The sequence below is a fragment of the Adiantum capillus-veneris genome, chromosome 13, assembly GCF_014529385.1.
Source record: "Adiantum capillus-veneris isolate H3 chromosome 13, ASM1452938v2, whole genome shotgun sequence".
NCBI lineage: Eukaryota > Viridiplantae > Streptophyta > Polypodiopsida > Polypodiales > Pteridaceae > Adiantum > Adiantum capillus-veneris.
The window spans coordinates 88,166,310-88,193,529 of NC_140943.1; the positions used below are offsets into that span (position 1 = coordinate 88,166,310).

General features: G+C 41.6%; 1 protein-coding gene across 1 annotated transcript; it reads left to right on the forward strand.

The window, feature by feature from the left end:
* Window positions 1-18,747: 18,747 nt before the first annotated feature.
* LOC147444411 (uncharacterized) lies at window positions 18,748-19,988 on the forward strand. The gene has a single exon (XM_086527851.1). The coding sequence runs from the start codon at window positions 18,773-18,775 to the stop codon at window positions 19,892-19,894; it is 1,122 nt and encodes a 373-aa protein (XP_086383977.1). The 5' UTR covers window positions 18,748-18,772; the 3' UTR covers window positions 19,895-19,988.
* Window positions 19,989-27,220: the final 7,232 nt, after the last annotated feature.

Here is a 27,220-nt window from a genome sequence, read left to right on the forward strand (position 1 = left end):
AAAAGACCCCGCTCCTTCTCAGCAAGGTTGTGTGTTCGCCACCACATCCACATCTAGTAGTGCCACCACCATCCTCAAGTGCAAAGATTGTTGGGGGCAAGGGCTAGAGCGATTTTTTTTTTTGAGAGGCAACTCTGTCTCTCTCTCTCTCCCTCCCTGCGTGCTTCTGGAAAACCTGTGATGACTAGGTGGCAGGACATGTTTCCATCCAACTCTTAACGGTGTGTGGCCTTACTGGAGAGGTAGGACAAGAGTGTTGATGTGTGCGTAGCACAACGAGGCCTTGCTAGTTGTGGGCTACTATTGATGAAAGACAAGGTGAGATTCAAAATTGCTAATCATCACAAATTTTCATTAACAACAGATGTAGTCGTTCAATCTAGCTTTCGCTCTCTCTCATTGTATAGTTAAAAAAATCTCCTTGCACAGATGGAGACCCTTTGAGGGATTTTTTTTATTATAGCACAAGAGCTTTAGAAAAGAAATGTGTATTCACTTTTACATTTAGTACAAAAAGAGAGAGAGAGAGAGAGAGAGAGAGAGAGAGAGAGAGTGTATAGAGGAGACTATTCACTTTTTTTTTCCAATACTCACAATAGTGACTAGTATAAATATTAAGTAGCAAAAAGAATAACATAAAAAGCGATGCTCAAAATGAGCCATGGCATCGTAGTAGCACAACGGAACAACAATAAGATCATGACCTTTTACATGGAGGCCTAACCGACAAATACAAACAACTATGATAACCACCATTTGACCATAGATGACCCTTAACAAACTATCTAGAACACGAGAGGCCAACCCGGAACAAACAAAATACTAATGCACATAGCATGTCGAGAGGACAGGGCCCACAAATTCCATCACCAGTAGAGGCATCTATAGTTGCCACACACCGGGACGACGCCCTGTCACAATCGACAAACTGCTCGCCTAGAGGGAACCTCCAAATAGAGCCGACGTAATAGCTTGACCGACAAACGGTGGGCAACAACTAAACAAGATCTAGACAAGAGCACCTACATCGCCGCAAAGAAAAGCAGACCACCCCGAACTTAAAGTCTGTCGAGACCACCATGAATAACCGAGCCGAACCCACAACCAAGGCTGGAATCACAAGCTAGCCAATCAAAAGCACCAACATCCTCCAAGATCAGAGCCGGCACTCACCTTGAAGCCGAAACCACAGGCTATTAGAAGGGAGCCTTGCCCTAGCAAGGAACACCTCAAGTGAAAAACCGAGAACATCCCATGAAGAAACAATAGCCATATCATCCATTTACCCTTTCAAAGAGGAGGCGGGAGAGACAATGCCTCTTGTATGATAAAAAATATGGGGGAGACAAGGAAAAGCAACAACAAGAAGACAAGCCTACCCGACGTCTCACCCGTGAGACTTTATGGCATGAGATCTCCATGCAACATCCTCCAAACAGAGGCACACTTGCACCCTACCTTATAGCAATGCCCCCTTCAAATCCCTCCAAGCTCAAAGGCCTCGTAGGTTGCACAACGTAGGAGGCTTCGGTCTCACAAAAAAAAGATTATTTTTTTGGTTAAGAAAACACTCTCTAAAGGGTATGAGCCGACACAGATACTTTAGGGAGGGTTTTTAATTTAAAAAATCGATCTTTTTTGCTCCGTCTCATATCTTTTAGGGAGGCTTAAAAAAAAAAAGCTTTATGTTTTTTGTAGTGAATACAAAGTGTTTAACTCCTTAAAGATTGAGTTTTAGTGAATACAAAGTGCTTAACTCCCTTCCGTGAATACAACGTGCTTAACTCCCCTCAAGGATTGTAGTGAATATAAAGTGTTTTAGTGAATACGATGTTAAAGGATTGAGTTTTAAAAGATGAAGTTAAAGGATTGAGTTTTAAAAGATGAAGTTTTAAAAAAAAAAAACCTCCCCAAAGGAAGGATTGAGTTTTAAAAGATGAAGTTTTATTAAAAATAGCCTCCCTAAAGGATCTGCGTCGGCGCAGATCTTTTAGGAGGCCTTTTTTTTTAATAATATATATATTATAAAAAAACTCAATGTTTCTTTTTTTCTAGGATGTCCCCATAATCTTTTCTTTCTTTGTTTTAAAGGGTATCTTGGGTGATGCCTTTAAGGATTGAACAAGTGAAAAATTTAATAAAATGAAAAAAGAAAAAAGAAAAAGAGGACAAGGCGCGTCAGACAATGGTCTCACTTTTCCTTGCTAAAATACCCCTCTAATTTGTAAAAATTCCTTAAAATTTTCGCTTTTGAGTGCTTAATTACCTTGCAAAATTGACGAAGCCTACATAACCAACTCAAGTTCCAAGTTTAGCATCTTGTATTCGATAGACAATAGTCTTCTTATGTCTTTGGAGAAATTTAATGAGGGGTGTGTTCTGAGAATTTTGGAAAATTTGAAGGGTATTTTGGGAATTTAAGACAAAAATATGAGGGATAATTTGGCAGAGCTGTCGCGTGGAGGAAGAGAGATTTGTCGGTGGAAGCGTGAAGCTCGATGTGATTTGTTTGTAGGCCGCACAATGCAACATATTAGAGGTAGGCATCGCAAAACAAAAAAGGCCTCCCGATGAGCTCGTGCGACATTGTATGGTGCTGTAGACCAGGGATTAAGCTCGCGCAAGGGAGACAATGCCTCTCTTGGGCATGGTGTGCAAACCTGGTTGGTGCTGTAGACCAGAGCTGAATGTCACTCAGGGGACATGGCAAGTCAGGGAGGATGGTGCGGTGCACGGTTATCTACAGGCCTGCGCAGACCAATTTTGCTTCTGAGTGTCGCACTTTCCTTTTCTAGCATGCAGGAGGTCGAAGGTGCATGTAAAAGAGAGAGAGGATTGCCTGAGGCAGAGCTGTCAAGAGTGGCGAGGAGACGGAGGGCGGGAACTTGGAAGGGCAAGTGAGCATGGCCAAAAGAGGGTGCAGGATCCGAGGTGTCTGGGGCACAGGAGGGAGCCAGGACACGCGGGAACTAGGCCAGAGCAAGACTACTTAGTTTTACAAAACTCTGAGAACGAATCTGCTTGTCTAATTAATTAATGTGTGTACAATTGACCCGGTATGTCCCTCTAAATAGGTCCAACCAATTTTACTTTTGGGTTGAATTAGAGGGTATCTTCAAAGATACCCTCTTTGAAATCAAAAGAAAAGCTGATTAAGGCAAGGATCTCAACGTGTGGGGAGAGGGAGAGAGAGAGAGAAAGAGAGAGAGATGACACGTGGGAAAGCGAAGGAAGAGAGAGAGAGAGAGAGAGAGAGAGAGAGAGAGAGAGAGAGAGAGAGATATTTTTAAAGGGAAATTCCCTTCAAATTTCAAGAATTCTCAAAATAGCCTTGTGCTTATTTACTTGGTTGGAGGTTTCCTAATCTTTATTCCTTTTTGACAATTCTCTCTCTCTCTCTCCCCCGCCAGCGGCTCAGTATGGTTTGCGTTGGAATGGGTGTATGTGTGTGTGTATTTGTGTCGTTTGTCTGCAGGTCAGAGACTAGAGCATGTTGGACGCAAGAGGAGAGAGAACAAGAACTGACTATGGAGAATCATATATGGGGAACTCCATGGCGATGGAGCATGCCTGCAATCTCTATAAGAAATAGAAGGGAATATCGTAGGTGAATGGGAGAGAGATGTGAGGGACTAAAAGACAGGCAAGTGTAGGCAATGGAGCAAACATAAGAAAATGGCGGCAAGCCGCGTGTAGAGCCAGCCATGGCAAGCATGGGGCTGATGATGGCGACAAGAACACACATGGCAGGTGTGACGTGATCATGCTGACAAGAGACTTTTCTTAGCAATTCTTAGATTTCGTAGATTCGGTGGTGGGAATCTGAAGGGATAATTAATTAATGAGAAGAGAATGGACCCACTAGGCCTTGAGGTAGTCCCTACAATCTTTTTTCCATTTCTTTTGATGGGAATAACAGGAGATGCTCAAGTTGATCTAAATGAAAATGGGAAAGTCTAGGGGAAAGTTGTCCCACTGAATGTAAAAAAGCAAAAGAAAATGAAAGAGGGTTGTGTCGTACGAGGAGACATGTGTAGGCACCCGGACGTGGAGGGAACACATGCGCAGAAGCAAGTCAGCAACGGATTTTTTAATATAAAAAGTAATTAAGGTCTTGTAGGCCTCAAAGCAATGCGATGCTAGGCTGGGCAGTGCATGGACAGGGAATGAGTACGAGCGAATAAGACAGGATGATAGAGACTGCGTCTGCAGCTCTTGCCAACCTACAATAGTGAGACCCACGCAGGTAGGACATGTAGAGTCAAGGCATGGGGGAGGAGGCCAAATCTCTTTCGTTCTGTCTCTTGTATTTTCACTTTACGGGAGATAGCTCAATGCACGCTTCATTCCTTGTAGGTCTCGAGCTCGAGCTTTAGGTGACAGACAACAGACGACGTTCCCAACTAAAGCGAGGAGGTGGGATCTTGTGAGATTCTACCTAGTAGATTGAGAGAGATTGGTAGGATGGATATAGTCTTCTTTTCTCTCTCTCTCTCTCTCTCTCTCTCTCTCTCTCTCGTTTTTTAAAGCTCTTCAATGTGTTTTTTCAAAAACAATCTCCCTAAAAAGGTCTACGCACGCGTTGACGCACACCCTTTGAGAAAGAGTTTTTTTTACTGAGAGAGAGAGAGAGAGAGAGAGAGAGAGCAGGGCTAAAAAAATACATTTTTCTTAATCGATGAAAATGAGAGCAAACTTGGATTTCTCCCAATTTTTAGGCAAAAATTTGAATCTTTTGCTAGTAATTACGCTGAAACTTGTGTAAATTTCCTGGTTTTCTTAAAGACAAGCTCAAAAGCTTAAGAAAACCAAGCTCAAAAGCTAGCTGAGATTTTACAATTTTCGCCGATTAAAATACACTAGATCCCAAGTTTTTTCTTACATTGAGAGAGAGTCTCACTTCTTTTTAATTTTTATACATATCTAAGAGTTTCAGACAAAAAGATCCATTCACTTTCCTATTTTAGAATGGTTTCTAAGTCCTTTGTCACACTAGGGTGCCTCTAAAATAAACTCTCGCGTACACTTTTTGCAGTTCGTTGTTGCTTAGAGAACTTGGTCGAGGGTGTGAGGTCGTATAAATATTCGCCCGAAATTTGGTTCGTTCGGAAAATATCGCTCGATGTATGGTAAGACTCGCCCGAAAGCAGTCTCTTGGGGAAACCCCATACCAAAATCATTTATCAGACAATGATGCAAAAGAAGAATTGGTCTAGCCCCCTTAATAAGCTATGGAAAAAGCAATGGATGGAGGAAAGGTGGGAGCATGTAATGGAGAACATATGGAAGCCAAAGGTTCCACAGTACATGAAGGTTTTCTTATGGAAGGTTATTTGGGATGCTCTACCGACAGGTGTGAAGATTCAGGAGAGAGAGATTGGGCCAGATCGATGCTTGGGGTGCAGGTTGACTAGTGAGGATCTGGCCCACCTTTTCATGGACTGCCCATCTATAAAAGGCCTTGCAGGGAAAGTATGCAAGTGGGTCCAGAGAACATGGAAAATTAGATTTTTCAAGACTGACCTATGCTTTGGAGGTAAAAACTCAGGTAGTCCTGCACTCCTCGTCATCACCCAGATTGCCAGATACTTCTTCTTTCATAATGTATGGCAAACAAGGAACCGCCATGTTTTTGAAGGAGGATTTGAGGTGGCAAGCTTCGCAGAAATTATACAGGAAAGCAAAGTGCTAATATGGGCACTCGGGCACAAGCATCACTTGGAGGATTGGTCTAGGACTACTTGTGCCTTGTTGTCAGCAGACGGAATACCTGGGACGGGGGCAAACCTTGGCCATCGGTAGGAGTGGCTGCCCTAATAGCCGGTGTAATTATGATTCCTAGATGTTGTCATGGCTTAACATGAGCATGACAAAACCTTGTAATTTTTTCAGCTGCTCAATATAATTCACTCACAACTGTGAGTTTCGCTTTTAAAAAAAAAAAAAGACTAGGTCAAAATTTGAAGCATTTGCCAATACTTACACCGAAACTTATAGAATTTTACTAATTTTCTTAAGTGTAAGCTCAAAATCCAGGCGGGACTTATCAAATTTAGCCGATTTAAAATACACTAAACCTCGGTTATTTAGCACAAACAATGGAGAGGGGATCAACATTTGTAAAGGTACAAGCAAAAAGTAACCTTCTAGGCTAGCCTCCAAAGGCTTCAAAGCTACATTTCATACTACTTACACTTTCCTGTTGGCTCAACTTTCACATTTCCATTATATGAAATCTCTAGACATTTCTTCACACTCCTCCCTTGCTCTCCAATGGTGAGCAAAAGTACCATGGAATAGCACATGACATTATGTGCAATGCTCATAATCGCATGTGCTGGCCAACTCGCCTCGAAGCCATCATTGCATAATAGTGCACCTTACTCATTAAAAAAAAAGGTATCTCTTCTCAACACCACTTGCCCGCTCCCACCTGATTGCCACTTGCCCCCCACTATTTGTTGCATAAAAAATGTAGAACAAATAGAATTTTGTACCAAGGAAAGTAGAGAGAGATGCGATGCAAAGTAAATTAGTGGAGAATCAAAATTTAAATTAGCACTACTATAAAGTGATGGCATCATCCACCCATCCGCTCTCAAGATAGAGACAATAGTACATATCAAGAATCACCGAGTATGCCATTGAATTACCAGATTCTAGAGGAGCTGTGGTCCAAAAAGAAGCCACATTATGATCATTTATGTGTCTTTGGATGCGAGGCATATGCACATGCTCCCAAAGAGTTTCAAAAAAAGCTAGACCCAAAGTCACACAAGTGCATTTTCCTCGGTTATGGTGCAAATGGAGAGATGTGATATCGTCTCTGTTGGCACACAAAATCTTGCAAAGTAATTTGCACTTCACATGTTGTCTTCAACAAATCAAAGATGCACAACCAAGAAAGCAATTGAGTATAGAAAAGTCACATTTGAGGAAATTGCCTCAGAATCTATGAAAACTCAGAAGCCTAGTGACGTACCGTCTACTAGCAGCACTCCGCTTGACATGATAGTGAGCATTAGTCAGGTTTCGAGACGATCTTCGTGATCCTCACATCCATTTGAGAAATTTCAGGCAGGATGGACTATGTCATGCTAAATGACTACGCCGAGAAATCTTGTTACAAAGAAGCCATGCAAATGGATGACAAGGTCAAGTGGGAGCAGACTATGCAATCTGAGTACAACTCAATTGTCAACAACAATGAGACATGGGACTTGGTTGAATTTCTAGAAGGCAAGGAGGCATTCCCTTACAAATGGGTTTACAAAGAAAAAGTTTATATATGATGATCCTAAGCTTAAGTACGAGGCCAAATTGGTTGCCCCATTCAAGCATCAAAAGGGAGTTTATTTTGACGAAGTCTTCTCGGCCGTAGTCTATATGACTACACTGCACACAGTGCTTGGCGTATAGTCATTGAGGACATGGAACTTGTTTAAATGGATGTGAAGACAACCTTTCTTCAAGGGGATCTAGATGAGGATGTTTACATGAAGCAACATGGAGGTTTCGAATAGCCTAGTAGGGAAGAGCTTGTATGAAAACTCAAAAAAGTGCCTTACGGCTTAAGGCAGGGTTCAAGGTAGTGGTATCAAAAGTATGATGGTTTTATGTAGCTCCAAGGGTTTGGTAGGAGTCAAGAGGATCACTGCTTTTATACAAAGAAACTCAATGTTGGTTCTGTAGTCACTCTCATTTTATATGTAGATGACATGCTCATTGTAGGAAAGTCCAGGAGATTTCCAAAGAAAATGTTGAGCAAAAACTTTGCTATGAAGGATTTGGGCAAAGAGAATTATTTTCTTGGTATGTGTATCAAGAGAGACAAGAAAAAGAGAATTATTGAGTTGTCTTAGTAATCCTATATCCACATGGCCTTGCGGTGTTTCAATATGCATGGCTATCATATTTGAAACTTTAGCAAGGAAGATTCTTCCAAATCAGATACTGAGAGAGTAGGAATAGCAAGTGTGTCATATTCATCATCTGTAGGCAGTCTTATGTATGCTATGGTAGCCACAAGGCCAAACATTGCTTTTACAATGGGAGTGGTTAGTTGGTATATGGCTAATCTTGGCAAGAACATTGGATAGCGGTGAAACATATCCTTAGATACTTGAAGGGTACAACAAGCAAGCATTTATGCTTCAGTAATAGTGATTCATGTATTGTTGGTTACATGGATGGAGATTATGTGGTTTGTATTGATCTACATTTGGCTACATTTTTATATTTGTAGGAGGAGCCATTTCTTGGAGATCATCTCTCCAAGATTATATGTCTTCTTCCACTACAAAGGCTGAGTACGTTGCAACATCAAATGCTAGCAAGGAACTATATGGTTGGCATATTTAGTGGGAGATTTAGACATTCAACACGTTCTAATTTTTCATTGTGATAGTTACAATACCATTTCCTTGGTAAGGAATCTCGTGTTTCACTCCAAATCGAAACGCATTGAGGTGAGGTATGATCTCATTTGGGATGCATTGACGGATAAGTGCTTGGAGATTATCAAGGTCCACACTGATGACAACCTAGCATATGCTCTTACAAAGAGCTCAGATACAAATAAATTTTCACATTGCATCAAGTTAATGGGTGTAGGGTAGACAGATTTTCACAAGGGTGAAGCTGACGTGCTTCATGGTGTCATGTAGTGTGCACTGCAGCTAGGAAAGCATCAGGCCTCTGGTTATGAGGGCTCAGAGAAAAATCAAGTGAGTTAGTAGAGCCTTTGAAGAAAAAGACACACTCTAAAAGAAAAAAACTCTATCCATGAAAGAAACACTCTAGGAAACAATCAAGGTCAACTCAAACCTCTTGTGTGTTTTGATGATTTGGTGTAGCCTCACTCCCAATTGTGCAGATACAATGCTCTTTCGCAGTGTTAACAATCATGATTTTACCCTTCAATTCCTCATTGACACCATTTCATGGGAGCTTTAAAACTTCATTATACAATCCAAATGGTTGTTTGAAGAGGGGAAATCCTAATTGGTGGCTTCACAACCTCGAACATGCAGTGGAAATAGAACAAGACTGCACTAGCACTCTGACTTGGAACTACCATACCTCCTTAGTTAGATGTCCAAAAGATCTCACTTTTGGCTCTAAAAACTCACTCTTAGCTTGAGTAAGGATGGCACCATCATTGATGTGGCATTTTGAACTATTTTATGCTAATTTTGGGCTATTTTATCCCAAAAATACCCTTTTTTGTATGTAAAAAGCTCAAGTGAGTTGAGAAAATCCCTAAATTTGTGAATAATCCCATTGAGCTCAAATTTCATGTTGATTCTCATTTTTCCACTTGGCAAGCACTTTGGACACAACTTTTACGACCACGCATGGAACCTACTATTTTTGAGCAAGATTGGCCGCATTGAAATTTTGATACAAAACGAGCATGCCACTTCAAAACACTTGACATTTATGCATTTCTAAAGCAAATTAGGCATATTTATACATTATAGCACTTGGTCCCACATAACAAAATTCATAAGAAGTGAGGTGAACATTGTCATTCACATTGTAAACGTGCCACAACACGATGTCGCCACCCTAGTAAGGTATGTACATGATTGCAACCCGGAAACTGTTTCAAATTTATGACATTGTACATTGTAGCATTCAGTGCCACATACCAAAAGCCATAAAAATTGAGGTGAACATTTTCCACAACACGACATCCACCCCCTCTAAACCTACACATCCTTTGGCATGTGCCACAATAGTAGTCCTGCTCAAACGCCACATCTTCTTTCTCACTTTGTATATAGTGAGGTACATCCTCTTCTTCACATGATTTGGCATATGTTGCATTCCATATTCATGCACATACGGCCCAAACCATTTCTTTACAAACTTTTTTATTGCAATATGATGGTTATCAACCTGCATATAATATCTTTGGAGCATGAAATGGCCTTCATCCCCACATAAATCATAAGGTAGCATCAAGTGTTTTCACAATCCTTCTTCAATCTCTTCAATTTTCTTGGACACATAAATACTACTCATCCTCATCCAATCATCAAGTACATAAAAGCTTGCATTCCCTCTATCTAACCTCCAAAGTCTTCTCAAGATATTATGTCATGTAAATAACCACCAACACTCTGCATATTCTCTTAGAGTGCTAGCATAAGCGTGCCTAATCTCCCAAAGCTTTGTGCATCAATTATTATAACTCCACTTACACTCCAAAATTGGTAGGAACATTAGAGAAATAGCTTCACCCTCTATCTTGAGAGCATTGAAACTTTAATAACACTCTTGGAAAAACTAACATGGAAATTATTTTCATCATGGAACTTGGATCATAACACTCCTTTGAAATAATCATAATGATAATAATTCTTCATGTCCAGTAGAAATTGCCCACCCAATGAGTCTTAAAGCTTCAATGGGGCTCGGCACTCTCTACTTATAATTAAGCTTTATGAATTGTGTCTCATCTCTCATGTTTGTTGTGCATGAATGTCACTCCCACTACAAGACTACACCGTGGTAGCCCTTAAACACACCTCAACACTCTCTCACCAATGTCGAAGAGTGTGTATATATGTATGAATAGAGCGTAGGGGTGTCGATATGAAAAATACCTGCAAGTGTGATGCTGATGTCATTTAATGATTATCAAAGGTAGATACTCAAAGGTGAGGACATGAGGGATGCCAAGGATCAATGGGATGCAAGAAGATCAAATTTCAAGAAAATTGAAGCGACGTTGTAAGTTGAGAAGCATCAAGAGTCGAATCCATTGCCGAAAATGTCGATTGAAAACTACCTTCTGTTGTGCTTCTCAAATGGGGATTTTGAGAGCATGAACGACTTCAAAAGGAGGGTAAAACTTCAAGACACTTCATGAAAATACTCCCATCATGACAAAGAGGCTGCAACAACAATTAGAACCAAAAGTCAGCTTGAAATTGTGTGCATGCACAAACATGAATTTCAACTCTCTCTCTCCCCCCCCCCCCCGGGAGACCACTAAGTAAAAATTGCATATAACACGTGCAAACAAGAGGTATTTAAATAATCCCTTACCTGTATATTTTCAACATTATATGTACCCCTTATGTATGCATTTTTCTATCAAAAACTAGCGCTTATGTATGAAAATTTTCACTTTCTCAAATAAAAAACCCTTTATGTAAGTACATTTTTCTAAAAATGTAACTAATTATAAATCCCTTATTTTGTTCGCACGTGCTATCTTACATATTTTCTAGTGGATGCCCCGGATCTCTCTCTCTCTCTCTCTCTCTCTCTCTCTCTCTCTCTCTCTCTCTCTCTCGTCTGCTCTAAGCTCTCCACAAGACCTTTGTCAAATCTTGGATACCACTTGTAGAGTGCACGAAGCATGTGGAGTGCGAGGGAGAAGAAGAGCAAACACACAAAGTGGGTGGAGCTCAATGAGAAATATACTCATAGATCCTATTCCATTAGACATAAAGAATAAGGTTAGATGGGTTAGTAGTGGACGTCGGACAAGTTGGCCTAAACTCAACAGCCATGTCTCGGCAATCCAGATCAGCATGGCTACCTCATGATCACCACCTTGTTTTAGAAATGCATTAGCCACCCTTTGCATTAATTTGATAGTCCATGTTCATCATGTTGAAGTCCTTCGGATTAATGTGTCTAACCAACCAAATTTAAAAACACAACTTACAATGACTAATGCATGCTAGTCATGATTGGAGGCTTCATTGACCTTGACAATTGTGAGAGGAGGTGCTGAGGGTCAGCCTACTCACAATATGCACATGCAACAACTACCAAAGAGGTTGTTATAAAAAGATTTGGCTACAAAAGCTTCCAAAGAGGTTTCTTTTTCTGATTTTCTTTCAAAATCTATCACTAATATTTTTCTGTAAAAGCACTTGAATACGGCTAAATTTGTGGAAATATCTAACACTATCTAGATGTGAATTGACATTTGATCATAAAAGGCATGAAAAGCATAAAAGAAACAAGAAGATCAAAAGGCAGACTCTAAAATTTACTTTTACGTTGAAATAATTATCTAGTTATATATATATATATATATATATATATATATATATATATATATATATATATATATATATATATATATATATATATATATATATATATATATATATATATATATATATATATATATAGATAGAGAGAGAGAGAGAGAGAGAGAGAGAGAGAGAGAGAGAGAGAGAGAGAGAGAGAGAGAGAATGAAATGATATATTAATGTCTTCAAAAAGCCAAATTGACCTATGAGACAAAAGAGTTTACAAATGGTGAATCTGATACAATGTCTATGTAAAAGACTAACAAACTAAAAATTGAAAAATTGAAACTGAACCGAGCTAAAAGTGAAATGGAAAAAAAAGGAATGGGATGAAAGGCTGAGATGTTGGAATCAAGATCCTATCTTATGATATCTAGCATCGGTCTTTGGCGGAGCTCATCAATGTCCTCCTCAATGAGTACTCTGACTGGGCATCTCCCATGTTTGGCTAGAATAGTCCGGACCCTCTGATGCAACTTTCACCGATGTCTCCATGACCCTTGCAATCGTGGGCATCTGGACCTCCCAAGTTCAGTGGCCGTGTCAATTTGGTACAGGTGGACTCTGAAGTCTTATGTGATGCTTGCTCATCTGAATGTCGTGCATGTAGTCTAAAAAAATCAATAATCTTCCTCTGTGAGTGCCTCCTACTGTCTAGTCTCCTTAAGAGGCTCTCCCTATGTCGATGTAGCTCCAATAAAAATAGCCCAAGGCATCTCTGATCTTGATATCTCATAACTTTGGTCAATGGTCCAAAACCCTTTATGAATAGGCAGTGGAAATGGCCTCGTATCTCATAATAGTAGATTGGGTAGTGACATATGTGATGTAACTCTGTCTCTGCCTCTATATAGCATAGGTGACTAATCCTAGCCTCTACTGGTACTGCTGTAAATATACCAGTCTCAATCTCTAACTGATGTGACGATGTGCACATCTATCCAATAGCACATTGTAATCCATGGGATAAATGACTGTCCATGTAGGCCAGTATGATCACAAAACCATCCTTTGTAAGCTCAAGGAGATGCTCTCTATAGAAATCCATCTTCGTGCCACGCACACACATCAGCTGTATTCATGTCCTCCTAGTGTCTAACTGAATCAAGTCATATATGATGAGCTGAGTGATCTCGGCCCGTGTGAGAGACAAGGAGGGTGCATCCAAAAAATGCTGGAAAGGGGGTAGTCTATCCATGTCAAAACCATGCAGCTTGAACCAAGTTGTCATCTGTGCATACCAACAAGAGGTGTCTCCCTATGAGGCAAGCTGTTAAGAAGACTCCAAAGCTAGACGGGCATATCTGTCTCTGGGGATATCCCACATATTGTGCATGAAAGAAATGGATTTGGTGAGTGCCGCAATGACCAATGGTGGAGCAGTGAGCTCTATACGAATAATCTCATGTGGTACAGAGGGCTTGGCCCTAATCATCCAAGAAATCATAGAGACAAGAGGCCTCTCCATGCACTTCCATCCATCAGTACTACCAGCCCGACTATGGTGGTCCATTGATGACCCCCAAATCTGGATCCCCTAAAGCATAGTTGATGTGACCAAGGTGTCAAAAATCCATAGTTTTGTTCGAGGTCCCTAAAAGGGAACCTGCGAACACATCCTCTCTATCTTCCCTAGAGCCGCATATGCTCTCGTCACCCTAGTCTCTGCTGCTCTCCTCAAAGAAAATACTAGGCACTAAAGACCACACCAAGGTAAGTGTATGCATTTGTATACTCCACCGTCTCCTGGCCATATGCAAAGGTAGGTGCATATCTCCTGACCCACTATGGTGTGGTGTTGAACACCATAACCTTGGTCTTGCCAAGGTTTGCCAATAAGCTGTTATCACTAACAAATGTGTGCAATGTATCCAAATGTCGCTGCATTCCCTCAAGTGAATAACACAATATCATCAACAAATAGAAGCAATGAGATCCAAGTCCCTGCTAACTGTGATCCTCTGATGCCTCTCCTCTTAATGTAGTTAGAAACCTCATCCACATAAATACCAAATAAAGTAGGGGAGAGTGGACAACCCTATTTCACCCCAATAGTGGAGTACAAAAGCTCAGACACCCCCTCGGGAGTGCATACCTGACCCACAACTAACCTATATACAGGGCTATGATCCCCCAAATCAGCTATGGGGGTAAACCCATCTCTTGTAACCTACAAATCATTAATCAAGCTCTAGGGACTATGTTAAATTCTTTGCAAAAGTCTACAAAAGTACTATAAATCCTCCTACCATGAGACCAACCCTCCTCAATAATATCTCTGAGTGTCAATATGTGATCAAGAGTGGAAAAACCTCTCCTAAAACCTGCCTGTCCTGATGCTCGTATGCATGCTCTTTGTGCCCATCTACTCAATTGCTTCTCAAGAATTAGAAGCATATAATCTGGCTAATGTGTGCCCAATCATAATGGTGTGATAGTTCCCAGGCATGATTGGATCTCTTTCCTTGAAAATAGGCACAACAGTCGACATACTCCAAGTATCAGGAAAACCATCACACATGGCTCGGTTGAACATCAATGAAAGAAGTTCTTCAAGCATATCTTGGGCATGTATAAAGTGCTCCGCTACCAATCCCTTATGATCATATGCTCTCCTAGTCCTCATCCTGTTAATAGCTTTCTTCACCATCTCAGTGGTAAAGAAAAAACATGTCTCTGGACATTGCATTGGGGGGTCTGGTAGAGGCGGTTGTCTTGAAACTGTGTAAAGAGATGATGCATACTCACCCCAAATCTCAGTGGATGTGATAGCCGATGGAGGGGAGTGCTCATGAAACAATCTTCATGCCTCACCTGAGTCCTGGCTCAAAAATAGCTTATACAAGTCCTTCTCTAGCTAAGCTAGATAAGCCCTCTTCTTTCGTTGCACAAGACGTCGAAAGGAAATTTGTGATTGTCTATGACTAATGACTCCCAAAGACACCTCTGTCTGAATTCTGGCTCTCATTTCTCTACACTCCTCATCATACCAACCTTTTTGGGGCATGCTTCCAAAATGGCATTTATGCTCAGGCTGATTGTGTGGGTATGCCTCTATTGCTGCATCATGTAATGTCTTTGTCAGTATCTGGATAAGCTCCTATAATGGAAGTCTCGGTTCCTCAGTAGCTAAGTGTCTGTATATACCATCTATGTAGACATAATTAGTCTCTGACGTGAAATAGTATCAGGTATATGTGGATGTTTGTGTCAATCGAGCTCTGCTAAATTGAAAAGAGATGGTAAACCTGAGATGGGCATGATCTACTGCCACACCAATAGGCTTGTGCCCGACTATAAAATTTTGAATAGAGGGTATAAAACTGGCCCGAGCCAAGCCCGAGCCAAAACATAATCCATGTGCTAGCCCCATATCTGTGAGGAAAACAAGTGAACCCACTCAATCCTGGAAATATTTGTAGACCATTCAAAATGGCCAGTCCATGTGTAGTCCCCATGTCTATAAAATATCCCCCCTAACCCGTGTTCTCCTCATCCTGCGAACACCTGGTCAAACCCATATCACTGACAAACAATTCTCTCAACATCTCCTTTGAGGTATCATAGGAGACTATATGAGAGTGGCTTGTCCTGGCATTGAAGTCCCCCAGAAGGATAACATCCCCATCTCTAGAGAGCTCCCATATATCCTCATCCAAAATCATATAAGGTGACTGTCCCTTGGGGGTTTCATAGTGAGATGTGCTTGGTAGAAAATAGCATATTGCGATGTAAAGTGGCCTCCCAGTCTCTGCTCTCACCGTGACCCACATATACCTGGCATGCTCATCTCTACGAACAATACAAATGAGGGACTGCAACTCCTCCCTGAATAAGACTGCCACACCTCTTGACCCTCGTCCTCTATACTCTGATCTCACCTCCCTCCCATCTACAAGTAGTCTCCAAACGATACCCCAACACTCTAGGTAAAGTGCCACCCAGAGTCTGGTGTGTCTTTGAGTAGAAAATAATGTCGCTTCCTCTGAAGCTATCCTCAAAAGCGCCCACATCTAGCTTCAGTGAGTCATTACAATTCCATGCTGCTAGTTTTAGGCTTGTCCCATAGGTCTCACACCGTCATGCGGTGCTTTTTTCTAGAATCACTACTCTCCCACCTCTGTAAAAATAAAGTATTCCTTTCTCTCTAGTTGCCTTGATCTCCGGCATCTTCTCTTGCATGTGTGCTAGGGTGAGTTCACCCCCCAAGGAAATCCCGATCTTCTTGAGTGCTGGTCTTTTCTTCAAAAACTCCTTCCTAGCCTCTAGGGTAGGAAAGCACATAATGAGCGCTCTTTCTTTGGAGCAACTTTCCCTTCCTTCCCTTTCTTCCCCACTCTCCAAGCCCATGTGTGAGTAGGCTCAAGAATGTTCATTCGTTCCAAAAGTTCCTTAACTTCTTCTTTCACATTGTTAGTGTCTTTTAGACCATTAACAATGTCTTTTAGACCATTGACATGTACATGAAGAGCTCTTGTCTTCCTCTTTTTCTCCTCCTCCAAGCTCAAGTTAATTATGGTAGATGGGGGTGTGGTAGTAGAAATTCCACCTTTTCCTTTCTTTGAAGTAGAGAGAACCCCACCAAAACCACTATTTAAGAACGTGGGCTTGATATGGAGAATTTTTTTTCGAGGTCATTGTGGATGTTTGTTTTGGGGGGGGGATATGAAGACGCCTCTACACTCAACCATCAATTAGATCGATCATTTTGGGCTGGGATATCATCAATTTTGGATAACTTAAGTGTGATTGTCCTTGCATTTATATTGAAAAGAAGCATATTCTATGTACCAAGTATGTCTCTCAAATCTTTTTGAGGCGTTTTATTAGGGCGAATCTAGCTAGATTCCTCCATGCTTTTGAGGCCAAAAACGGAGAGAGAGAGAGAGAGAGAGAGAGAGAGAGAGAGAGAGAGAGAGAGAGAGAGAGAGAGAGAGAGAGAGCTGTCTATGTCAATGCAATGGCCCAACGATAGGGAGGGCTTTTTTTGTGAGTGCCAATGTGAGTGCGAGGCGAGAGACACAAAGGGAGTCTCCTCGTTTCTTGGTGTAGCACAGAGCGGGCGCCTGTCATATCGGTGTGTAGTCCATAAGGCATGCAAGGCTCAGACGATGCTTGTGCACACATGGATTCTGTGTGTGTGTGTGTGTGATCTACAGGGAAGGGCTCGAGTGTAGCTGCATATTCTCGCGTGTTCATCTGCAAAGTGCTGGACATGATGGTGATAAGGAGAGGTGGGGTACGACAACATGTGTGCAATATGCCTTGGTTATCTCCATTGTGAGTGCAATCAAAGGTGGAGATGTGGTGCAGGTTATTGTTGCAAGGTAATCAAGCAAAGGTTCCCCAAGCACAATTGCAGCAGGGAGCGGGGAATGAAGTGTTGGTGCGAGAGCGGCCTATTGTACAACACAGTGGCACTCACCCATTCTATAGACAAGGAGGCAACAAGGGGGTATCGGGCATTGCATGGTGATGCATAGGAGAACAATCGACAAGGGAAGGACTTTACAAGGTGGGGGAGTGTGCAATTTTGTGTTTTTTTTGGGGGGGGGGGGGGGGGACTAGCGTAGAGCAAGGCTGTGAGAGACAGAGGAGTATGGTTTGATGAGGCATAGACAATGATCGCGACATGCTGCAGACAAGATGATGGCAACAACTCGAGAACTTTTGCCTTTGAATCGAGAGATTCCTTCAGAATCTCAACGAGAAATTAATTAATGGATTCAATGTAGATCCCTATAATAAAGTGAAGCAAAGTAGCTCTTTTGGTTTGTCAAGAGACTAGCGTAAACAATTACTTTTTGCTGGTAGCTTTGCAAATATTTATCCTTTATCCGTGACAAATTTTTCATGTTTGTTCAATGATAAAATTAAAACATATAAAGAAAACATTGTTCAAGAAAAGTGAGTCTCGGTTTACAATCACTAGTAAAACGACGTTGCTTTCGATGGCGGCATGGTCCCGCTTACCCTCAAACCCCTTGCTTCCACTGTCTATTCAGAGAGGGTTTTGAACCACTAGCCAAAGTTATGAGATAATAGGATCAGAGATGCCTTGGGTTACTTTTATTGGAGCTGCACAGACATAGGGAGAGCCTCTCGAGGAGACCAGACAATAGGAGACACTCACAAAGGGAGATCAATGATTTCTTTATTACATTACGTGACATTCAGATGAGTAAGCATCACAACAAACTTCACAGGAGGTTACATATCTACATGTGCACTTGGCTAGAGTAACGTGATAAAGCACAATCATGCCACTTGAAATTTTATTAATGCTAGTTGAGAGCAGGAAAGAATGCACTTAAGAAAAACAATGTGAAATGTGAAAAGAAAAGGATATGGTTAGAACTTAGGAAAACCAATTCTTTTGTCACGTACATTCCTTGGATAGTGATTTGTCCGTCAAGCTCCTTTTGCAAGACTTCGCAAAAGTAATAGGAAGTTCAGAACCCTTGTGCAATCTGTTGTGAAATCCAAAAAGCCACGTCATACACATCTCATGACGAGACCTTTTTGCTACTTTGTAAGACTAAATAGCACATGATGTCCTTTTGTCCCCTAAATTGTGGGAAAGTTTCACGATGAGGAAGAAGGCTTTGTGGGGAACCTTGCAATGAAAGTTGTGCCTTAGGCTATGCATAGCTTTGCCACAAATATATTAACCACAAGGGGAAGGCTTTTGGTGGCATCTTTGAATCAAGATGACAAGCATTTTGGCATTTTTCATCAAGTCCTTTACAATGTCTTTTTTCATAGCTTGTCTCAATTGTGATGGCAAAACTACTTCAAGGCCTATCCACAGGGCTTCTAAATCTCCTTTGCCTTTTCATGCACCAATACTAACTTCTTCCCCTCAAGATCCCAAGATGCCATTCCCTCACTTTCAAGTTGAGAACAAGGGTACACAAATTTATCTTGCAAGGGGAGACCTTTATGAGGCACCATCACAAACCCCAATGAATAATAACTCTATACCTCACACACTTGCAAACCACTCTTTCCCAACATCCTCTCTTTCACCAACACCATCCTCTCTTAGTCATGCACACCCAAGAACACAAGTAGTTTCATCGCCTTCGCCAACACCATCCTCTCTTGGGTCTGTACCAAGTCCTACACCACGAAGAAGACGACCAATTCCAATAATGTTTAGGCCACCACCTCCAACATCTAAAGAATCTCTACCTCAACCTTCATCACAAATTGGGTTTGCACCATCTCCATCAAGATCTACCCTTCCTACATCACCATATCCACCACCCACCAAGATTGATCAATCTCCACAAAAAAGCAAACCACCGAGCCCATACGCACCATCTCCCATTCTCAAACCACCTTCACCTATTGAAAGCTTATCTCACCCTCCTCTCGAGCAAGCTTCACCTCATCTTCCTTCAAGCATTTCATCTAGTCCAAACCAAGCACCACAACATAGCTATGCACCAAATCAATATCCACATCGGCCTCCTTCACCATATGCTAACTCACCCAACTTTCCTCCGTCAAATGAAGGTACTATTTACCCACCGCATCCTCATCCATGCGAAGATACTTATTATGAGTCCATTAGTTGTTTGAGACTATCCTTTGTCATTAGAGTTTCTTGTCCCCTTTACCCCTTACCTTGTTACACCCCTCTGGTCTCTTTAACCACACAAGCCACATGTTGTTGTGGCTACCTTGCATATCAAAGAAGATGTACAAACTTGCAAAGTGGCTTCCCTTATGTAACTGACCCTTGCCTTGCTGGCAACTCTTGCATTGACCCATATCGCCTTGCTATTCTAGCAAATTATTGTAGCTCTTCTCCTTCTTGTCCTTAGATATATCCAACTCCCTCAGATTATTGCAAAAGTAGAGTCACTCAAAACACACCTTTTATAGACGCAATCTTGGATAGTGATCTTCCTTCTCTTCTCTTCTTCTCCTCTTCCTATGTCTCCCCCCCCCCCCCCCCCCCCCCCCCCCCCCCCCCCCCTCTCTCTCTCTCTCTCTCTCTCTCTCAGCTATACAAATTTGTTACATGTGCAGGTAGGGAGTTGTGTGTGCTTTCATATGCATTTGTGGAGTATTGGTTGTGGTAGCAAAAAAAAACTCCTCCAATATTTGCTCCTATGGGATTAACCTAAGAAGGAAACATGATGAATAACAAGATGAAAACCACCTTGGGAGTCAAGGCTCTCATGTAGGTATGTATGTAGATGCGCTACACAAAGCACTACTTGAAGAAGAAAAACCAAAATTTACCATTCTCTTTGCCTTGACTTTATTGTCTTTTTGGCCTGCGAAAGCAATGGCCTTAGTGTTGGGTTGGCTTGGGCGTGCTATTGCGTATGGCCTCCACGTGGAGCACAGTGAAGTACAAGCTTTTAAAGCTCTAAAATTTCGCACGCAACTCCTGCAGTTGAAGTTGTCCTCAGATGCGAGCCTTCACGTGCGCTCAAGCTTCAAGTTTGAGCACGTCGCGACTGTCCAACCTCTTGCGACTCGCGAGCTCCACGTGCTCGGTTTTCTGCAGCTGTCCACATGTGACGCGTGATCCAATAGCTGCAGTCAATGACTAGACACTCAAAACTGACTGGGTCTCGGTTGCCTGAGAGAGAGAGAGAGAGAGAGAGAGAGAGAGAGAGAGAGAGAGAGAGAGATCATCTCAAAGAGAACTCTTCATAGCTCTGCACCTGTCGCGTCAATTTACCTCTCCAAGACAAATTTGAACCGGAAATTTTACAATACTAGCCATCATTTTTACAGAATTACACTATTTTTCATGTATCTTAAGCGGAATTTTTTCCTTCTTGCCCTCCCCTCAACCGGCTACTTGGATTTTGCAACCGGCTCAAGGCTAAGCTGAGGCACACTTTCCCGAACACTGGTTGCGTTCAAATTTTGTCAATCTTTTAAGCTAATTTTCTAAATTTTCCTCTTGGCAAAACTAAGGAAAGGGATTTTGTATGTTTGGGAAAATTGTTTTTCCCGAACAGTGCATGTCGTTTTTGATTTCGAAAATGCTGTCAACCTCAAAAGATAGAAAGTGTTTTGCTGCAGGTAGTGTTAGGGAAAAATGTGTCTCAACTGAATACGATGCCGTTTTCGATTTCGAAAATGTTGTGAATCTCAAAAGAGGGAAAAATAGTGTAAAAACGCAAAAAATAGTGCCTAATTTTCCAAAATTTCCTGTCAAAAAATTTTGTTAGGGAGAAATGTGTCTCTACCTAATACCATACCGTTTTCAATTTTAAAAATGTTCTCAACGCCAAAAGAGAGAAAAACAGTGTAAAATCCCATCAAAAAATTAGCTTGGTTTTTAAAATTTCTTGGCATTTTTGACATTCGAAATGGTATGGTGTTAACCCGAAGCACATTTTCCCCGAATACTGCTTGGTAACGTTGACGCTATGGTACGAAAATATTTCAAGAGGAGACTTAAAAAAATTAGGCTATTTTTTAAAATTTTTACACTATTTTTTCTATTTTGGGGCGGCATTTCTCCTTTTTTCATGCCCTCAATCAGCACTTTTAAAATTGAAAACGGCATGATATTAAGACGAGACACATTTTCCCCAAACACTAGAGAGAAATTTCAAAAAATTAGGCTATTTTACAAAGTTTCAACACTATTTTTTTTCTATTCTAGCGCAGCGTTTCTCCTTTTTCCCAAATACTATTGTGCCCTCGAGCGGCATTTTTAAAATTGAAACCGGCACACTATTAAGGCGACAAACAATTTACGACGACCACTAGTTTTCGGAAATCCTTTTTCCACCAAGTGCTCAACAAAAATCATTTTCTTGAGCATGCAAATTTGTTTTCGCTGAGTTTGTCAAGAGAAAATTTTAGTCTCCTTCATTCGCTATTTCTATGGTGTTCAACATATGAGTATGGTGGGAACCCTAGACCACCAACACACACTTGTCCAGTAGTTCATTAATCTCTTTGAATTTGATGTCACCTTTTGCATGTGTCTAAATGTGTCAAATCCATTTGATAAATGTGATAGTAGGTTAGCTTTAAGACATAGTGAACACTTGAGAAAGGCAAGGGAGCTTCTAGTATATAAGTGGGCTTGCTGCTTCAAAAATTAGTTTCAAAACATCCGTTTCCGTTTCCCTTAGTGATCTAAGATGCTTGTGACTGTGTGAAGTATTATTTCTATGAACTTATTTATCCTTTAACCAAATGATGTTCTTTAGCTTTTGCTTCTTTTGAACACATCAAGTAATAATTGTGTGAACATTATATACCATCTCTCTTAATATGGCGGCCTCTTCTTCCTCGCGAAATACACTCGATGGACATTACGATGGTTACGATGACAACATCAAACCCATGTGCGATGAATCTAGTGATGTTCGCTCGATGGAGTTTCAAAATGGTGACTCAATAACTTGCTAACTTATAGAAAATGCTCGATATATGCTTGGCAATAATGTGACTTTCCTTTAAAAAAAAAAAGAGTTACACAAGATAGTGCACCATGATAGAGCTGCATCGTTTTTATGAACTTATTTATCCTTTAGCCAAATGATGTTCTTTAGCTTTTGCTTCTTTTGAACACATCAAGTATTATTTCTATGAACTTATTTATCCTTTAGCCAAATGATGTTCTTTAGCTTTTGCTTCTTTTAAACACATCAAGTAATAATTGTGTGAACATTATATACCATCTCTCTTAATATGGCGGCCTCTTCTTCCTCGCGAAATGCACTCGATGGACATTACGATGGCTACGATGACAACATCGAACCCATGTGCGATGAATCTAGTGATGTTCGCTCGATGGAGTTTCAAAATGGTGACTCAATAACTTGCTAACTTATAGAAAATGCTTGATATATGCTTGGCAATAATGTGACTTTCCTTTTTTTAAAAAAAGAGTTACACAAGATAGTGCACCGTGATACAGCTGCATCGTTTTTGGGACTCGATAATGCCGTCGTTCTTGATCGTGTGTCTCCACTCCGCACAAGGAGCGCTTCGAGGCTACCTAAAATTGATGTTTCTTCTTCTCTTGGCGTTGGGCCCAAATCCCTCAAGCGTGTGGAACAAAGTAGTGCAATAGCACTGTCCAAGACGTGTGAGGCAACAACGGAACTAAGTAATACTTGCTTACACCGCATAGATATTCTACTGTTGTATCCAACCCTTACGAGTTTTCTTTTTGTTGTGACAGCGAAACCTTTACTGGGGGGACCACCACCTATAGTTGCAAAAAAAGACAGCGTTGCGGAGGGTGCCAAACTAGAAGCACATATTGCTACTGAGTCTTGCCATGAGAATGTAATTTCCACTGGTTCATCTTCTCTTGTGCCTTATATTCCCACTAAGATCCCTCTATTGCGCATTGTTGACATCACTGAAACTTGCCCTCGTTTCGCATTCGAGGGGTGCATACTTAACCGATATGGAACCTACAAACAAAGCCCAGAAGTCGCTAAGTATATGTGTTACCTTAAGGCAGACCTAGTTGATCCACTCAACACTGACACCATCACTTGTGCTGTTAGCGATCAATTTATTGAACAATTCATTGACACCCTTACTATAGGAGACTTTGTCCACATTGAGAATGTAACTGTAAAAAAAAAAACTAAGTCAGATGGTTGCACATCTCCTCATGTACTATTTTTCAATGCTTCCACGGTTGTAGAAAAAACAAAGCCTTTTGAAGTTAGCCTTAGTTTCTACCTAGAGAGCAAAGTGCATCAATTTTTGGATGAAGCACAGTCCTTGCATGCACAAGGCCCCCGTACACACTTTGGAAATGTAGCTTTTTGTAAAGAATGAGGATGCAAGAGAGCTACACAAGACAAACACAAAGCACACAGAGATGGAAAGCTTCTTCTTCTTCTTCGCAGAAAAGAGAGTACAAAATGACTAAGTGCTAAAGCTGAAAAGTAGCACATATGTACATGCGGTCACTAAGTGTGAACTCGCTAGAAGCGTACTAGGCTGGCACTATAAGTGTAGTTCGAGCTCTGCATGTCGCAGAGTCCAAGCATAGTCCGAAAACGTCGAAGCTTCTCAGCTCCGAGGGCCTTGGTAAAGATATCCGCTATCTGCTCCTCTGTGCTGACGTAGACCAAGTCGATGTCGCCCGCCAACACTCGCTCTCGAACGTAGTGGTAATGGACCTCTATGTGTTTGGTCCTAGCATGGAACACTGGGTTCCTAGCCAATTGCATGCTGTTGAGGTTGTCACAATGGATGAAAATCTGCTGGTCCACCTGCACTCCCAAGTCCTCAAGTAATGTGCGTAGCCAAGCTACCTCGCACGCCGCAACTGCTGCACCTCTGTACTCGGCCTCTGTGCTCGATAAAGCAACCGTAGGCTGCTTTTTGCTGCTCCAAGTAACAGCAGCACTCCCAAAAGAGAACATGAAGCCACTCGTAGATCTCCTATCAACAATGCTACCTGCCCAATCTGCATCTGTATACCCATACAATGCTAATGGTGCATCTGCTGCATAGAACAATGCGTAGTCAAGAGTCCCTTGCACATACCTAAGTGTGCGTCGTACTCCATCCAAATGTGGCTTCCTCGGAAGCTGCATGAACTGACTCTCCAAGCCTACTGTGTAGCTCAAGTTTGGCCTTGTGATAGTCAAGTAGATTAGACTACCCACCATCTTCCTGTACATATGGACATCCTCAACAACATCACCCTTCTCTGCACTCAGCTTTGTATTCACATCCAAGGGAATGGAAATCGGCTTACAATCAGCCATACCATACTTTGACAACATGTCCAAAGCATATTGTCTCTGTGACAGCTATACACCCTCTGGAGTCCTGATCACCTCAATGCCAAGAAAGTAGCGCAACTCGCCCAAATCTTTCATTTCAAACTTCTGTTTGAGAAGACCCTTCACATGGTCAATCTCCATAGCATTGTCACCCACAATAATAAGGTCATCTACATATATGGTAATGACCACAATCCCCACATCACTCTCACGTACATAGAGTGAATGATCAGCATGAGCTCTCCTAAAACCAATACTGACAAGATACTTGGCAATCGTGTCATACCATGCTCTAGAGCCCTGCTTCAACCCATACAAAGCTTTGAGAAGTCTGCATACATAATTTGGGTAACCTGGATCGACATAACCAGGTGGTTGATCCATATACACTTCCTCTTGCAACTCACCATTCAAGAAAGCATTCTTTACATCCATTTGATGCATAATCCATCCTCTAGATGCAGCCACTGCTATGACAGCTCTCACAGTCGTCATCTTTGCCATTGGAGCAAAGGTCTCCTCATAGTCTATGCCATACATCTGTGCATAACCCTTTGTGACCAGCCTTGCCTTGTGAAGCTCAATGTTACCATCAGCCTTATGCTTGGTTTTATACACCCATTTACAGCCAATAGCTTTCTTGCCACTTGGCAATGGCACCAACTCCCATGTGTCATTTGCTTCCAATGCAGCCATCTCTTCATTCATTGCATCATCCCAATGCACATTTCCAACTGCATCCTCAAAACATGTGGGCTCCACATCCTGTATCACCTTAGCCATGTAGGCTTGGTGATGCGCTAGATACCCATCATAAGTCAATTTCTGAACTGGATTTTTGACTCTATTAGATCTACGCGGTCCTGGGTCACTCCTTTGCCCTCAGCATCTTCTTGTACTTTCCTTACACCAGGTGTCCTGACAGCCGGAATTCCAAATTCCTCATCAAGACTTTGTTCAGAACCATCTGAATCCATGTCTACATGTGAAAAACCTGATGATGCATCAACCATAAAGGGAGGTTCATCAACCTTTTCCTTTCCTTTTCGTGATACATTCCCTGTACCTGTTGGTGGAGTAACCTGCGTACGTAGTCTACCATTCCATGGTTTCTCAACAGAGCCACGAGAAGAGGACTCTTGTGGTCCACTCAAAACCTGTGACTGTGGCCTCACATTTTATACAACCACATCATCTTTTACATCAGCCCCAATAGTGCCATGTGCATTACTGTACCAGCTGCTCATCTCATCAAAGACTACATCTCTGCTCACTCGTAATTCTCGTGTAGTAGGATTGTAGCACCTGTACCCCTTTTGTTCAAGGGAATATCCCACAAGAATGCATTTCTCTGCTTTAGGATCCAATTTCCTACGCAACTCATCTGGTACATGCACGTAAGCTATGCAGCCAAACACTTTCAAGTGTGCCAAATCAGGCTTTGTACCTGTAAACTTTTCCTCAGGTGTTACATCATGCACCGCAGCTGTAGGTGTCCTGTTCATAATGTACACAGCTGTATTTACAGCTTCAGCCCAGAAATGATGAGGCATGTTCTTCTCATTCATCAATGCACGTGCAACCTCTGCAATGTGCCTGTTTTTCCTTTCTGCGACCCCATTCTGCTGTGGAGTATATCTGCATGTAAACTGCCCGTGTATACCATGCATTCGCAGAAAATCTGAAAAATCATTGGAGAAGTACTCTCCCCCTCCATCTGACCTCAATGTCTTGATTTGCATATCTGTCTCCTTCTCAATCATGACTTTGAAGTCTTGAAAGTGACCAAATACTTCACTTTTGTTACGCATGAAGTAGACCCATACTTTCCTTGTATGGTCATCAATGAAAGAGACATAATACCTGCAACCATGTATACTTGCAGTATCGGTTGGACCCCAAACATCTGTGTGCACCACCTCAAGTGGCTTTTTACATACATTGCGCTCATGTGGAAATGAGTCCTTTGACTGTTTTCCAAACTGGCATGCTGCACACACTTTATGCATACTATCCACCTTGAATTTGGGCAAACCTTTTACAATCTGTTTTGATTGCATGCTGCGCAATCTCTGCTCATTGACATGGCCAATGCGTTTGTGCCAAATGTCAACATCAGCCACAACACCTGTGCCCTGTGCAAATAATGCAGCTTTTACCTCAGGCATGTCTACATTCAGCGTAAACATTCTGCCCACACATTTGCCCTCTGTGATCAGCTTACAGCCATTCTGGAAATCTTCTACATAACAGCCATTTGGATTGAAGCGAACCTGCAAACCCTGCTCAACCATTTGTCCAACAGAAACAAGATTCTTTGTAATGTTTGGGACATGAAGTACATCTGCTAAGTACTTTGATTTCCCACTCTTCGTATTTAGAGGTATGTCCCCTACATGAGCAATG

Coding starts and splice junctions, on each gene's coding strand:
- LOC147444411 (XM_086527851.1), top strand. CDS start 18,773: ATGACAAGCATTTTGGCATTTTTCATCAAGTCCTTTACAATGTCTTTT.